The sequence below is a fragment of the Leptonotus elevatus genome, chromosome 18, assembly GCF_054856555.1.
Source record: "Leptonotus elevatus isolate MCC_2025b chromosome 18, RoL_Lele_1.0, whole genome shotgun sequence".
NCBI classification, from domain to species: domain Eukaryota; kingdom Metazoa; phylum Chordata; class Actinopteri; order Syngnathiformes; family Syngnathidae; genus Leptonotus; species Leptonotus elevatus.
In genome coordinates, this window is record NC_141256.1 from 4897694 (window position 1) to 4915263 (window position 17570).

The window sequence follows — 17570 nt, forward strand, 5'->3', positions numbered from 1 at the left end:
TCATACTTTTTTGTTCAAATTGTGAGCTTCAGTCATATTAATTTGGACATCTAAATCGGATGAGTCTTGTACAGTAGTCATCTAACTTTGCACTTTGGTTTATAATCATAATAGAGTATAACAAAGTACAAACTACGTGACAGAGAAAGGCAGTCTTCTACAGGAAGAATATAATTGGACAGCCCTGTGGTGGTACCATAGGTTGAAATAAGAGCATATTCATATCTGACGTTATTGTTCCCATGGTGACCTCGCTGCTCTAGAAGTCATAAAAACACTTGATGGATGAATGGATGGGTAAATGGATGTTCCTATAAACCTTAGATGTTGTTTTGTTCTACTCTTATTTCCCCTTTTTATTGGTTGTAGGTAGTATTGTAGTGATTATTTAAAACCCTGTGTAAGGATGGGCGCAGTCTTCAGCCTTAATCCAATAATTGCTTTACAGCGTGAGGTCTCCACTGCACATACCATAAATCACTTTTACTGGCCCTTCTTTAGTGTCATAAATTTAATCCAGCCACTAATCAGCATCCTCGTTGAGGCAACACACACACGCACGCACGCACGCACGCACGCACGCACGCACGCACGCACGGTTATGTATTGCAATAAAAGTGAGCATGTTTCTGTCCCTTTAAGTGTCTCATTTCTATTACCTCGCTGTTGACTTGGGGTCACCGTGGTTACCATTCATTGACATGGATCTGCGTAATCTCTGCTAGGTGAAGGTGGGAGGCAACTAAAGTGGAGAGCAGTGCGCCACCTTTTGTATGGGCACATACGCACGCACAGATGTTGGTGTGTTTGCTACACGTTTAGCACCTATGAGGCATGCATATTGTCGCTGACCGGTGAAAAACACTTATGTCCATTATTTTCTGTTTTTGGTATTCCTGCATTCAGTTTCATGATTCCATAAATGTAAAAATGTAAATAAAGAAAGAAAGAAAAAAATGACATAAATGTTTTTTCACAAGATAGTGACGATATAATGGATTATATTCTGGAATTGCTATGATACACTATGAATATTTGTAAAAATAAATAAAATAAAATAATAATAATAAAGTTCACAAAATTACTGGAGCACGTTTGTCACCTTTTTAGTGACATCTGACCAAGATTAATCGGTACATATTCCATTTTTGTGTTTTTGATTGTAGTTAAAAAAAAAATTTTACCAAATATGGCAATGCTAGGCAATAATCTCATCACTCACAAATGTTCTGAGGTATTGCTTTGTGTAAATCAGGGCCGGATTGGCCCTGGGCTACACCCGGTGGGCCAGCGTCTTTTGGGGCCAATGTAGTGCTATTTTATTAGTATAGTAAACTGAACCAATCAGCATCAGTGGCAAGAGCTATGTACGTTAGCAAGGCAGCCATGTCTGAATACAAATTTAGTTACCTAGCGAATGCATGAGATAGCATTACACCATAAGCAAAGCAAGAACAAATAAAATAGCATCATCTACTACATTAAACTCAGTTGTCTTTTTTTTTTTCCAGAACTCTCGTCCGGTTGTTACTTCTCACAACCATTTCTTGTTAGCACACAGTTGCTCGCGCATTATTTTGTGTAACAATTTGGTAGACGGACCTTGACTATGTGACCCTGCCCTTGTTCTTCATCATCAAGTCCTGTGATCCTGCTACTGCTGGTATGAATATTTTAAGACTAGCAGCGATCAGAATAGCCGAAGCTAGCAAGACTAGCGACTACTGTCATCAATAACTCTTATTTTTTGTACCATCTGACTGTGTTGCCTTTTTCGCCGAACATTGCGCTGCTCATCAGAGCATTATAGTCTTGATGACAGCAAACGGACGAGTTGAAAGTACATTCTGGGTTAATTGAAGATTCTGTATACTGATTGTATTTTGCTACATTTTGGCCTTATTCTCAAACATCTCCCAGATTGATTACCTGGCATCTCATCAGATGGGAATCTCCGAGAAGGTTGTCCTTTACAAGGGAGCGTTTCATGAACAAAAGGGTAGCCTTTAACTCAAAGGTCATCAGTTTGATCCATGTAGTGTACTGTATGTCAATAGCTCTGTGGTCATAGTTTATTAGCATCTTGCTGCTGCCTCGATGCATGAACACATTGTTGCTTGACAAACATCCCTGTGATAGCATAAAGCTTTGACTCAGCCTCATTTCTTTTATTCAATGATGGAAGTGATGGATTAAGGGACCCATGTGGCTGTTTTCCTTCATTTGGATTGTCAGAGCTGATGACATCTGTCATACATTAACATCCAAAGGCAACAGACACAACACAGTGTTCACAACAATTTAAGATCAGCTTTTTTTTCTTTTTCTTTTTTTAATCAGTATCTTTGGATACACTGGAAATCAGCGGGGGGAAATCCAGGCCCAGAAAGTGTTAGAGTAGACAATATTAAGTATTGTACTCTTTGCGTGTTCAATTAACTGAATGGTGAGATTCTGTTGAAGGAGTTCCTTTGCAAAGGTTTTTAATTAACAGAAGCTTCTGGTCCACATTGACAAATCATCCAAGCGATCATCTGTTCAAATGTGGCTCCCTCTCTCCAGCTCACATCGTTATTTATTCACAAAAAGGGTTCAGATAAAGGTCAGCCCACAACACACCTGGTTACAACTAAATTAATACAAGAAAATCCCTCTCTCCTCCCTTCTGCAAGTTCAGCAAGTTCCCATGGGTATAAATCAGATTAAAAGAATACAATAATAATAAGCCTGACTCCCTTCCCCGGAACCTCCCTCTGATTACGAATGAATAGACAGACCCGTTGCTCTTTCTCATGAAAGTAACACAGATAAGAATATAGGTCTATTCATACAGCCATACTAAATTAACATAATTATAAACGGCTAAAATATAATTTAAAACTAAAAACAATGTTAATAACTCATCATTCCCTCATTTGAGCTCATAAGAGCTCAACACATTAAAACATTTTTTTTTTTTTTTTCAATGGTTGTGTGGTAAAAATAATTATCCTTAAAACATCCCTTTAGCAGAAGAGGAGGTAATTTAGCAATCATATGACATTAAAAAACAATTTGATACATTTAAAAGATTTTTAGTAAAATAAGCATAGCATATGTGAGGCTTAACATAAAATGTTGTTCATTGAAAAGTGTCGCAATGTATCGGCAGACGAATATGTGTTCTTTGAAGCCATCTTGTGATGAAGTTCTTTGAAGGTCTTTTTTTTTTTTTTTTTTTTAATGAAAAGAGTGTCGCCATAGTTCGTCTCTTCTTTAAGAATTTGGGGTAGACTACCCAAATTCTTCGATTTGTCACCTGGGATTATTCTGCCCAAAATGTGACTGATCAAAGGAATGATTGCCCAAGAAAAGGCACTTGCTCTTGATCCGTTGACTGATGTCCTCAAACGGCAGCTCCGGAACGGCCGCTCCAGAACGATCACTGGGTCAGCTGACGTGGCTCCAGGTCGGAGGTGATAAGATTGATGCTCCAGTTGTGGAATTTCGTCTCTCCTTTCAACCTGAGAGCATCAGTTGATGAGATGGCCGAGCCTGGCACGTCTCCGGAAGCCTTGTAGACCAGATGTGGCATTTTCTCTGTGCAGAGAACTGCACAAGATTTCCTCACCAACCCCCTGGGGCCGTTCTCCTGAGTGCAAAAACTTTTCATTTTTAGTTTCTCATAAACTCACATAAATTTTATTTGGAGGAAAAAACCCTGATAGTTTTTGTTAGTTGGGATTAGTAAATGTTATTTGATTAAGATCCGTAGGTCCTGTGCTGTTGGAACAGGAAAATATCTATTTTTGTGACATTAAAATAGAGCCCAGCCCTTGATTGAGTTGAATGACATTCGCTCATTCATTAATATAAGACAGAGCTTATAAATATTTATCTTTCAAATAGGTTTTGTTCAATAATAGGTAATTTTTTACCATGACTAAATTTGTTCTAAATTTGCATAACTGTGCCTTTCATATCTTATTCTCTTCCCAGAATCCCATGACCGGCCGAATCCTGGCATGCTGGGAAAAACTCACATATATTCATATTATCTATACTCTTTTGCAAACACTGGGCTCCAAACATTACATTTTTCAAATATGATTCTGAGATAAAAGATATAATATAATATAATTACCTTCATTCGGCGAATATGCATTATTGTCCTTGCTTGCTTCAGACTTACTTTGCGATCGATTTCCTCTGATAGATTTCTTCATATTGTGGATTATCATTTTCAAACTCATCCTGTCAATTGGAGTGTAGGCCGATACCCCACAACCTTTTTAATTTCGTTTTTAAGTTTGATTTTAATTTTCTAACTCGTCTACATTGGTTAAATTCTTAAACATAAACTCCCTCATTTGACAAAGATCCACTGATTTTTTCAAACACGTCAAGATAAAAGGAGGACAAAATAGAGACCCCATGACTCAAAAGACGTCATAAATAACTCAACCCTCTAAATCAGGCTATGAGATAAACAAAAGAGCTACAAAACACTATAAAACTAAACATAAGCAGATACAACTTAAGACACTAATATATGATGACTTTAGGGCCATAAAAATAGAGGTAACCATATTACTCTAATTCTCCTAGAGTCCCGAAAATTATTTAAACTGCTAATCAACCTCACCTCTTTTACAGATTAGTGGGGCTGAGGATAAAATCTAATCTTTCACATATTAGCGGGGCTCATAAAAAACACAGCACACAAAATATTTCTGGGATTTATAAATCACAGTGCTGTTAAAAAAAAAAAAATCTAATTTAGCCATCAAACTCTTAGTTAGTCTTTTACTCGTTACTACTTATTCTATTCTATTATTTATTTTATACTATAGCTGCAGCTGGACGAAGTCCAAAAAAGTTCCTCACGGGGAAAATAAAAATATATCATATCATAACATATTAATAAAATTCCCATTGTACCAATTCAGAAACTGATTCTCCCAAAAATATAGGCAAAAATTTAGTAGGCTATAGATTGAAATAAATTTTCTCAAATCCCTCATTTCAAATTTACATATGTCGTTTTCAATTTCCTGAAATATCTTGCTATAGATCACAGTTCCCCACTCAACACATTAAAATGCCTTGCATATCACTATGTAGCATTTTACTGAATGGATCACATCTCATTCCGACCACCAACTTTCTTTGTCCAGACCCCCAGCAAAAGGCAGGACGGCAGCTGTTGTCAATGTTCAGTCCTGGCCAGCATGGCGGCTGTTGTGGCAGCAATGTTCAGAGCAGGCATTTAGATTTCCTCTGGATGCAAAACAGCCATAGGGGAGAAGTCACTAGAATGAGGCGTATACACAGTCACTGGGCATCGAGGAATTTGAACATCATGTTTTTCTTAGGCACAGGACGAGAAGACTGTTGCTCTGCGGCTTTTGACCTTTGATCTCTGCCACATCCATTCAGACGCTGTTTGCAATGTGGATCCGATGACACACAGTCTTTCTGAGAGCTCACCTGATCAAAAAATGCACATTCGTTGATACAATGCTTTAAAAATGCCAGACTGAGGATATGGGATCATAGCAAGACAGTTCACTCCCTGCTTTCTCAAAAATGTTTCGTAAAAAAAAAAAAAACACAGCCTCTTTATTAATTTCTCTTTTTTTTTTTTTCAATACCCCTTCAAATAGCTACTAGCCATACAACGTATCAGCAGCTGGGGCGCATCCCGTTCGCAGTTTGTAATCAGTGAAGGCCATCAAACCCTCATCTGCCTTGGAACTCAAACATCAGTTTCTGAAATGACACACTCAGAGAAAAAACAAATATTAAAAATCATTATCAACATGTCAATTTCAAAAACATTCATAACTCCTTATTCAACTATCTTACTTCCAGCCACAGATATAAAGATGTAGGCATAATTATATCAACTCTCAAACAAAATGCCATTATTTTATCATTACTCTTTATTCATTTGTCCCGAAAAGGGAAAGTTAACAAATTAACCATCGTCATCAATCATTAAAGTGTAAAGATTTATTAGCTCAGTCAAATACTATTACTTATTTTATATTGTTTATCATTCCTCTCTTACCATTTTGACAAAAAAAGAGTCCCATTACGAGGACACATTATGCTCACAGCGCACAGCCCAGCCCCCACCTTTTTTTCTAACCTAGAAACGGGGGAAGGGGGGGGGGGGGAATCTTAACATTATAAATCGCAAAACCTATTTTATCATATTCCCATTAATAAAACAAACGCCACTATCACAACAATATCATCTCACACAAAACAACACCAAACTTAGTTAAAATATTAAAGAAAAACAAACAAAATCCCCATATGCACACTTCTCACTTACAAACCCCCACCTTTTTTTTTTTTAGCTAGGTCACACACTCAAATGCATACGCACACACTCTTCAGTCATTATAAAATAAAAAATAAACGGTGTTATTCCTTCAATTCGTTGTCTACAAATCTTATAGCATTCAAACTGCAGTTTTATACGGTGATTTCAGTAAACGGGTAACTTTGAACAACCCATCCGTAAACTGCTCCACAAATGCTGGAGTCATTTTAGCATCAAATTCAGCCTTTTTCCATTACCAACAAAGAAAATACAAAAGTCTGACATACCATTTTGTCCAGCGAAAGCTTTGTATACAATCGATCCATAGTTCGTTTTTTCATTGTTCATCGACGCTTTTATTTTTCGCTGAACCGGAAGCGCATTCAGGACAAACCATTCTGTATCCGGGTCGAAATCGCCTCCATTTTTGTTTATAGTTTTTGATGTATACATTCGGTTTTAATACAGTGACGTCTCACTTTTAGTATTAATAGTTCAATATGTTAACACATATGGCCACACACAGACAGACATAAGAATTACGTGACCTCTCGTTTATACACAGCGGTTACCCAATCCCGCTGAGCTAAACTGTTCTCCATACATTGCAAAATTTCTGCAAGGCGCTCATTTTCAAAATAAAATGTCACGTACCATCGAATTTAACCGTAGAACAAAAGGTATTCATACGGTAATCCTGACCCCAAAACTACAAAAGTAGGAGCGCCATAACTCCAAATAAAATCTTTCACGTAATCTCTCGATTGCAAATACAGTGATACAAAAATCCAATCATCGCTGTAATCAACCTGGACCCCTTTCTGTTCAATTTCAAACAGGCGCTTTTTCAAATAAAAGACATATTACGTGCAGAGAACTTTCACACCAAGAGCCATGAACAATTATGTTACTTGTCCTCAAATCCGGCCAAAACTGCTTAAAAAACAGAAGCGCGCACCATAATCTTCGCGATCCTTAGTAACCAAGAAGGACTTGTTACGTCATCCGGCAAACCCTTTTATATATTATGGTCTAAGGATTCTTCATAGCGTTGACGAAAAACAAAACAAATCAAAAAATTAACCGCTATTTCTTCCTGTACAAAAAAGCTTCATCACTTCGAGTCTGCATTACGTCACCTTCAAATGCACCACTCCACGACGTGTTTAGTTCAATATCGTCGGAATTATCACAACTCACAATAGAACGACATCAAAACTACAACTCGTTCACACAGATCTCTTTTAAAATTTAGATAATTTGGAAGACGAAAAAACCAGCTGCAGCGGACCAGACAGACAAAACTTCTTCTACGTGGATAAAGATCTCCACTTACCGTACTTTATTTATTTAGGCCTAGAAGTTCCGCCCGTCTTTGAACGCCGCAGCCTGTTCCACGTCAAAATAACACCTTCCGTTTGGTTCAACGGAGGAGACCATTCGTTATAATTCAGCGTCGGCGGTCACCATTTGTTAGAGTAGACAATATTAAGTATTGTACTCTTTGCGTGTTCAATTAACTGAATGGTGAGATTCTGTTGAAGGAGTTCCTTTGCAAAGGTTTTTAATTAACAGAAGCTTCTGGTCCACATTGACAAATCATCCAAGCGATCATCTGTTCAAATGTGGCTCCCTCTCTCCAGCTCACATCGTTATTTATTCACAAAAAGGGTTCAGATAAAGGTCAGCCCACAACACACCTGGTTACAACTAAATTAATACAAGAAAATCCCTCTCTCCTCCCTTCTGCAAGTTCAGCAAGTTCCCATGGGTATAAATCAGATTAAAATAATACAATAATAATAAGCCTGACTCCCTTCCCCGGAACCTCCCTCTGATTACGAATGAATAGACAGACCCGTTGCTCTTTCTCATGAAAGTAACACAGATAAGAATATAGGTCTATTCATACAGCCATACTAAATTAACATAATTATAAACGGCTAAAATATAATTTAAAACTAAAAACAATGTTAATAACTCATCAAAAGTAAAAACCCTGCCACAGTTAGCCAGCTAGCTCCCATGGCGGTCGTTTACCTGCCAGGGAGCTAGCTAGCTTGTATTGACACAGTTAACTTGTATTGCCACAGTTAGCTAGTTAGCTCCCTAGCAGGTAAACGAGCACCATGGGAGCTAGCTAGCTAACTGTGGCAGGGTTTTTACTTTCTGGACCTGGATTTGCCACCTCTGCTAGGAATACAAATTATGAATTCTGCAGGCAATTTTTAGGACACATCTTAACTGTCTTCTAATCGGTAAGCACTTATCATAAAAGTTATATAACGCATTCTCCTGCTATTTGCAGGAGCTTGGGGCCGAGCCCTAGCACAAATAAGGAAAATCCACAAGCCTTTGGAGCCACACTATAAAGGTTTATTGTTGCCTGGAGATGTCACAAGATGGTGGCAAAACACATCAACTCACTTCAACGAGAGATTAGATCCTTGGCACCTAACTGCTATACGATGGCGGCAAAGCACTACTTTTTCTACGTGAAGCTTCACAATTCAGTTGAACATAGTTCTTTGGTTGTTATATTACATTTCGGACTGTAGGACTGTATGGTTATACAGTTTTCTAGCATGTTTTAAAATGTAAATACATACATGTTGACAGACACAAAAAAGAAATTGGGGGGGGGGGATTTCCCACACTTTAGGGGAGCTTGATCACCCCCAAAATGAGCTAGAAACGCCCATGTTTTTGGCTTCGTTTAATTGCGGAAAATGAGTCAAATATTGCTAGCGGTTATGTTAGATTTATTGAATAATGTCAAGTAGCAATGCCTGAGGAACCAAAACAGATCATGCAAACAATATAATGATACAAATAAAAGTAGGGAAAAGAATGAAGCTCAATGTAATGGAGAATTAGTGTTTCTTCTTAACAAAAATACTCAAATAAAAAAAAAATATGTTGTATTACAACTAGTACAAAGTACAAGGTATCCAAAAATGTACTTTGGTAATACACGTGGGAAAATGTGTTATGATCGGATGAAAGTTGTAACTTTTTGGGCAGTGGTGAATTTGAATAAAACTTTTTGTTAAATGCACACATTTGTGATAGCTGATAGCCTGCCAGCACTTCGGCACCAACATACAGTCATTTTAAAAAGACAATATATGCATAAACATCCGCACAAGTGAAGTTCCAGTGCCAGGAAAGAAATGCTGACGAAGGCTAGAGTGCAAAATGTGACGCTTGTAATTGAGCCATAAAGTAAAAGGTCAGTGCAGCCTGTTAAAACTTAATTGCTGGAATTTGGTTACATAAAGCAGGAGGGAGGCGATAATCCGTCTCCCCTCGGCAAGCGGCTCCGAAGTCTGCTGTAAATCGTCCTTGATTTCGATGCCAAGCACTGCGGTGCGCTGTCCACTTTTGAGGTTTATGTAAGCCAACATGGCCGCTGTTGGCGAGCGATGCAGCAGTGCGAGAGGAAAGGCGAGAGGAGGGAAAGAAATTAGAGCACAGGGAGAGCTGAAATTACATTGTAAATTGTTTTACATACAACGTACAATCCATCCATGGGTTTCTGAATTGATCTGATTTAAAGGAGGGTTGGATGTCTCGCCATGAAATGTGACTCAGATGCAACACTGAAAGATGGATTTTCGGCTGTGCGGGCTTTCAGGAGCCACACCTTGCTATGGTGTGATATCGATTTGGCTGTATACATGAATGTATATGTGCTTATGAGATGTAAGCATCTCTGGAATTACAATGCAAGGGGAAGAGTATTGTACAGTGGGTCCTCAGTTTACAATGGGATTTTGTTTCCATGGCGACAACATAACCCAAAATTGTACGTATGTCGTCTACATATAAATATATAGTTTATTTTATAAATGGTGCTTTTTGTGGCGGTGTATTGGTTAGCATGTCTGGGGTTCAATTCTGGGCTGCGGCCTTCCTGTGTGGCGTTTGGATGTTCTCCCTGTCCTTGCCTTGGTTTTCTGTCAGTACTTTGGCGTCCTCTCACATAGCTGGATGGTACCTTTGGTTTTCTTTATATTCAATTCATTAGAATAGAAAGATGGACAATCTCTGTCAAACTTTCAGCAGAGTGTTTCTAGCATCACCTTGTAAAAATTTACAAAATGAACCAAAACGTGCAACTGTTACCACAAGGGGGAAGTGTGATAGTTAGGGCTGGGTTTAAAAATCAAATAATCAATATCTGTTAATAATTGTTTTGCTTTTTGAGACGATATCGATTCGTAAAACCATTAATCGATTTTAATATCTCTTTTTCCCATACATTTATTTAATTTAATTTTTTACTGTTTTCTTGAAATGTACTGTTCACATGAATTTAAAAGTATTTTTTTTTACCTTTATGAAAGACTTTACTTAATGCACTTCAAGACAATTCTTTTTAATTTATATTTACAATTACAATTACAATTATGAAAATATTTTTCATCTCATCCTTGATGACAATGTGTGTGTGTAACAACACAACATAATACTTTCATTAATAAACAAAATCATTTGACCAGTTACTGCCTTCGCAAAATTTAATTTGGAATTTAATGTTTGTGGAGTTTTTATCATTTCCTTTATATTTAAGACGAATTGTGTTTCATAATTAATCGATATTGGACTGAATTTAATAGAATCGAATAAGGGGGGAAAATGTGAAATCGAATCGAACAGAACTCTTGTAAATAGAAATTAAATCGATTAAAGAAATTGGGCTACGTTCCCACTGCAGGCAAATGCGACCCAGATCGGATTTTTTTCCCCAAATGCAACCTGTATCTGACTTTTTTATGTCAGTCTGAATGGCTCAATTCCGATTTTTTTATATCCGAGCTGGGTCACTTTCATATGTGGTCCTAGATCGGCTATGTATCCGAATTTTTCAATGCGACCGCAGTCTAAACGGCCAGGTCGCATATATCTGACCTCGACGTCATCAAAAGTCCAATATGCGTTTCGCGTGGGCAGAGGGGCATTCAGCTTGATTTATGCTTGACGCATTCCGCCAGGTCCGCACGGCTCACGTACGTGAATCGTTGTTTCGTGTAACAGTTGTGCCTTTGTATTTGACTTTAATTTAATCCCACTTGAAACGTGAACTATAAAATGGCATTTGTGGTGTTGAGATTAGTAAATTAGCCACGCAGACGGCTTATTTATTACGCGCCGCAATGACGTGACGTCATCGTTAGGGAGAAAAAAAGGAGAGATCTCCGTGAGATGAGGCGCTAAACAGGCTCGCCTCATTTTCACAAAATATTATTTCTACTTTCTCCTGCATCACTCCTCTGTAGATATGAGATGGTAAAAATATGAGCCCCGACGACGGATTTATAAAGTCCGTGGCCCTGACATGCTGGGACCATACTTATTTACTTCCGCAAACACAGCGTTGTGAGTGACGTTGTATCTTCTTCTGCGCATGCGTGTCACTTTGGGACGCGTTACATCCACACAGCAGACAGACTGAGGTCGCAATTAATAAATAGGTTATGTGAATGCTTACTAAAAAATTGGATTTCACCAGAAAATCGTAATTGAGCATTAAGACCTGTAGTGTGAACGTAGCCTGAGAATAAAAAATCTTGGAAATTTACTAAAAATGTAAGCCACACCCAAATGATCATGACTCATATTGGACGGTCAAAATGCAACAAAATGTGTTTTGGGTTGTTTTGCACAAAACAGTTTTACTAGTTCATATGAATTTGCACACCTGTGGACAACTTAGAGTCTGCAATTAACTTGAAATTCTCATATCTGTGTAGATTATAATTCAGCACTTTCTGTTTCTCCTCATAATATAAGGTGTGACAATAAAGTTCTAGGACTGGTGTAAATAACTCATTCACTGCCATAAATTCATTAAAAAAAAAAAAAGATTATTAAAAATTAGGGGCGACAGGCATTTTTTTTTAATTGTAATTAATCACATGACTTCACTAGTTAACTCATGATTAATCACAAATTTTATATCTGTTCTAAATGTTCTAAAAAATTTAGGTTTTCATACTCTTGATAAAAAAAAAGGGGAAACAATTGTGAAACTAATAGAAATAGTTCAAATTAATTTTTGACGTCTATAGCTGTCAATGTCAGTGAATGAGTTAAAAAGGAGGGAAAAAAATAGTTTTTCCCTCCAAGTATGTCTATGTCCATTCAGTGCGTGAGAAGAAGTGAACGACGTGTTAGAAGAGGCTAGGAAACTGAGTTAGGACTCCTGTGGCGTTACTTTGAAGGGGAAAACAACTTGTAATTTGAAATACATGTTTGGCGATGCTAGTCCTGGAACATCCATAGTTTAAGAGCATTGTGCATGTATAAGAGCAACAAATCAAACGCAAATTGCTCCAATGCATATTATTAGCCAATTAGCAATTGCAAGCACGTCTGTGGTGTGAGTGCTCTTTTGTGGCGAGTCCTCATATTCCTGGTTAACCTCTTGATGATGATCTAACCTTCTATTTAATGAGACCAGATAAGTGCAAAGAGCTTAGCCTACTTCCCTGCAGCTAGAAGGCAGTATGGCCATCAATGTGAATGTGAAAGATTGACTGCAAGACTGCATTTCATCCAAAGTCAGCATCCAAATGAATGAACGGACATATTTGGGTTAAGTCCCTCATAATATGTCAATTTTCTGAACAGGCGTATCTCACACTTACAGCGTCTTTGGACTCAGCTGCTCACAACACAATCATTTTGTCTTTCTTTCAGCTCGTCCCGGATTCCCTATAGGATCGATTCTTCCCAGTTGGAGACCCTCTCCACCCCCCACACCCACCAGCCATGGCAGATGATGCGGACATGCGCAATGAGCTGTCAGACATGCAGCAACGTGCTGACCAACTCGCCGACGAGGTGAGAACAAGCGCTGACATTTATTCATGTCCAGTGCTAACTTAACTTCGGCACCAACTTTTCAGGAGCCGTCGTTCTGTTTTGTGATACAAGCCAAAATTTGAGGTCAGAGTGACCTTCAGTTATGACGTAACATCCACCCAGCAACACTGCAAAAACTGAAATCTTAAGATATCATTTCTTAAATGTAACCTAAATTTGCTCATTTTGCTTTGACAATTTTTTTTATTTTTTTTTAATAAATTTGGCAGGCAAGATCATTCTGCTTATTGCAAGATTCTTATTACTTAATTATCTTGTTTGATCAAGCAGTCTTGGCATTGAGTGTACTTGTGAGGCTTAAAACAAATATTTTCCAAATTGACAATGACTAACCAACATCAAAGGCCCTGAACTGGGGTTTCACAAGTTGAATGTTCTTATTTTAAGATTTTACAGATTCTAGTAATAAGATAAATGAGAAAAATACAAGTCTGAAAACAAGCTGACAAAAGTGTAAAATAGTTTTGTTATATTTGCTAAGCTCATTTTTTGTCTTGTCAGTAAATGCACGACCTGCTCATTGGTCGAGTGGTAGAGTGTCTGCTCTCAGGTTGTGGGTTCAATCCCTGACTGTTACATTTTCTACTGTCCTTTCCGCAGTGAATAGATTTTAATGTACATTTTTAGTCCAACTTTTTTTTGCCAATAATGTTCGCAAAGACATTAGACCACCAAAAACATAGCCAATGTCACAAACCTCCAAAAGTAGGTCATCCAGCGTTGCCATGGCAATGCCATATCACATTTTCCTCACCCAAAACCAGTGTACCATCAAAATGTCACACAAAATTGACACATAATGTTCCCGTCTCGCCTCTTGAATTGTATTACACGACTGGACGGAATTTCAATTATTTCCGTAGAAGACTGCGATGAGGGATTGTTTTCCCGATCATGGCTCCGATATTAATGTATGCGCTTGACCTTGTGAGTGTCTAAATGTGGGTGTTTGTTTCATCATAGCAAGAAGAGCCTCAGTGAAGGCCTGGAGCAGGTCACCACTCCCCCACTTTCACATATGACTCACATTGACAAACATGGGCAGAATATTGAACATTTGCAAGAATATGGTGGAATCGTGACGGTGAACAGTTTCAGCTCCAGTTGCTTTCGCGCACACACATAGGAAATATGTCCATTTAACATTTAGAAAAAAAATCTCCTCATTTCTTGATGATCAACAGGGTGCGCGCAGCAGGATGACCATGATCCATCCCTCAATTTTCTGAACCACTTATCCTCACTTGGGTCCTATGCATTTTAAATCTGCGCAGAGGCGTGTTAGACCGAGTGCTGGTAATTCTACTGATGCGCGAAAGGATCGTTTGCGCCGTTGTGGCCACGAAAACAGCCAACTGAGTTTGCCCCTATCAAAGTGACTCCTCTCATTCCCTGTGATGATGATGATGATGATGATGCCTTAAAAATACATAATGTTGATAATAATGAAGTGTTTAATGAACTGATTTCTTTAGTGATACCAAGGTTTTGATTCTTCCTCTTGTCATTTTTGAATGAATTGTGTCGGACATCCATGCATATGTCTGCGGAATTCTATATCTGCCTGCCTGCAACTCGATCAAATTCGCAAAAATCAGACCACCGGTCTACTTTGTGCCAGAAGTTGGATGCGGTCTGAGGAGGCGTACATTTAGACCAAGTTGTATGACAAATCCTCGCTATGCTTCAACGCCTAACAAAATGCTGAGTGGTTTGCCAAATTCCAAAAGAGACTCAGGGAGGCTTGCACCTGCACAAAAAAAACGGACACATTTCCGCATGCGCCATCTACGAAAATAGAGCCCTACAATATCAAATTTGTCACTAACGATGGTTTTGTTTTCCCCTCCCACAGTCACTGGAGAGCACCCGTCGTATGTTGCAGCTGGTGGAAGAGGTAATCAATTATTACATTTTTTTCATTGTGATTTCTTCAACTATACTGTACAGCAGCTTGGGGCAGCAAAACCTTAAATCATCTTTTAATTGTTTGCTCATTATGAAAAAAATAAGCATATGTGCGTACGGTTGTTTGCTCATGCAACATTCATGGCCAATTAGTGACACTGTGGCAAATTAGGAGGGAAGGACAGTGAGTTAGTTACCTTAGGCAAATGTGGATGCATAAAAAGGGAAGAGTGAAGGATAAATGTGGAGGCATGCAGAGCATCATGGGGGAAGGGAAGACCTGACAAGCTGCTGACGCAGATCTCAAGGTCATATTGATCCTATATCCATTTCTTACCAACCTTTGATAGCTGAAAACTGAAACAAATCACAAGCCGCACAATTTTATTTGTATGAGCTTGAATCATCTGATCTACAGTAATATGCTGCTATCAAGTGGGTTTAAAGGTCTTAAACTACACATGAGAGGGTATTCAGTCGAAGTTCTTCAATAACTCTCAATTTGACCTTTGGTTTCCTTGGCAACTCTTTTTATGAGCCCAAAAATCAAAGTGGACGCATTTGGAAATGGTTGATTGTGTCACGACCAAAATAATGTTAGCAGACTATTGCAGCTTTTGACCACCAGATCCAAAAATGAGCAAGACCGAGCTATTTCTTTGCCTGCTTGGGATCATGATTACTCCCCGTTTGGGAGTTCCCGAGAGGCACATTTCTACCACTTTGGGATTTCTCCTGGCTGTAGACATGCTGAATTACAGAATTATTTATACGCCTGCCTTCCCTTATTGCTCCCTTCTCGCCTCCCAAACGTCAATGTGGCTTTCATCCCAAACTGCTGAGGAGGCAGCGGTGGGGGGTGCAGGGTTAGGGGGGGGATGCGTTTATGCATGCTAGATTACTTGTGTGTGTATACACCGACACAGTGTAATGGTATATGTGCCTATTGGGTTGAGCCAAGTCCCGCATACCAGTATGAGTATGGTCTTGCAGGATTTCTAAGGAGCAAGCAGAAAGCAGGATTGCGGGTTTCAGGATCCTCCATTCTAGTACACATCAAGCCAGCCTCGCCCATCAGTTACTAATTGTTGCATTGATGGCTTCACGTGCTGGCTGAGTAGTTTGGACGCATGTCATGAAGGAGTTTAGATTAATAAGGATGAAGGACACTTTTCAATTAACATTTGAAGGAAACTTCCCATTTGCATGGTTGAAACAAAAAGCGGCTTATGCTGTTTGGATCCTGCATTATTATCTTTGTCATTCGTTTACATAGAGATCCATTGACAGGAGTTCTTCAGGTTGTCAGTGTTGTTATCCTCAAGGAAGCTGTTTTTGTGTGTCTTGCCTACACGACCTTTCCTCTGCGCAATCAATATGACCCCGGTGATGCTGGGGGGAAAAATATTTTTAAAATGTTCTTTGAGGAAAACATGCCGACCTCAGCACGGGGTCCTGGTAAAAGGAGATGAGGATGATGATGATGATGATGATGATGATGATGATGATGATGATGATGATGATGATGATTGCACCATTGGCTTCTCAACATAATATATGTGCCCTGTGATTGGGCCCAGCCGACCAGCAATTTTAGTTGAGGTCAAGATATTATTTTTAAAAATCAATAGATGGATACTGAAGTATTATATACATATATATTAGAGCCTAGACTCACACCTAAAATCGGCGCCATTTACATATTAGTTTACCGTTTAACCTGCAAGTCCTAAATCAACTTGAATGGGTTACTAATGTACTAATGTACTTTTGCCAACATAACGGAGTGTAACAAAACTGTATGTGTCTATTTTCCTTTTTAGTTAGTTTACTTACTTTAACATCCCGGATCACTCGCTGTACTCTGGCAAACAACAGAACGCAGGGTGTGTGGTTTTTTTTGCTTTTACATCCATGGTCTGTCGTACCAGCTAGCTAGCGCTAAGCTAACCTGTCAGGGTTGCAAATTCGCTTCTTGCTAAGACGAAAGCGAAGTAACAACAAATGTGTTGAGACCCTGCCTAGATGGGTTTTATTGACTGATTGCTTAACAGTTGAATATAATGCTAATTAGTTGGCTAAATACACTTCTGGGTGTTGCGTCTCAGAGAGCGTGCTTTAAACGAAGCAACACTCCATACATACTCTATGTCACATGCGTTGCCATTCAAACTTCCTGTGACTAGTACAAGCAAGATTGATAGGATTCAGAGTCACTCAAATCCGAAAATTCTGATTTGGCATTTATTTTTAACGGCCAATTTTGCAGCTCATTTCGAGTCACCACCGAAGTGTAGTTGATTGTATATGGACGTTTGACTCTGGTTACCAAGATAACTCTTACATGCTGTCAATCAACAGTCATTCCTACTCCACTCCACAGTCTCCCTAGTAAAGCACTTCACGATAGTTCATTTTAAGACTTAATAAGATTGGAGAGCGGTTTCTGTACTTTGAA

The 17570-nt window shown here is 38.7% G+C and overlaps 1 protein-coding gene and 1 long non-coding RNA gene across 2 annotated transcripts in view; one reads left to right on the forward strand and one right to left on the reverse strand.

Annotated features, from left to right (window-relative positions):
• The window catches only part of snap25a (synaptosome associated protein 25a), a 43622-nt gene that overhangs the window by 12301 nt on the left and 13751 nt on the right, over positions 1-17570 (forward strand). The window contains exons 2-3 of the mRNA XM_086060711.1: positions 13019-13162; positions 15060-15101. Of these exons, the coding sequence (XP_085916837.1) occupies positions 13091-13162; positions 15060-15101 (114 nt within the window). The 5' untranslated portion in view covers positions 13019-13090. The remainder of the gene's footprint in view (positions 1-13018; positions 13163-15059; positions 15102-17570) is intronic.
• Positions 3187-6998, reverse strand: LOC147158345 (uncharacterized). Its single transcript, XR_015090857.1, has 2 exons — positions 6601-6998; positions 3187-3631 (listed from the first exon to the last, which is right to left on the reverse strand). It is a non-coding gene; the product is annotated as an uncharacterized LOC147158345 (long non-coding RNA).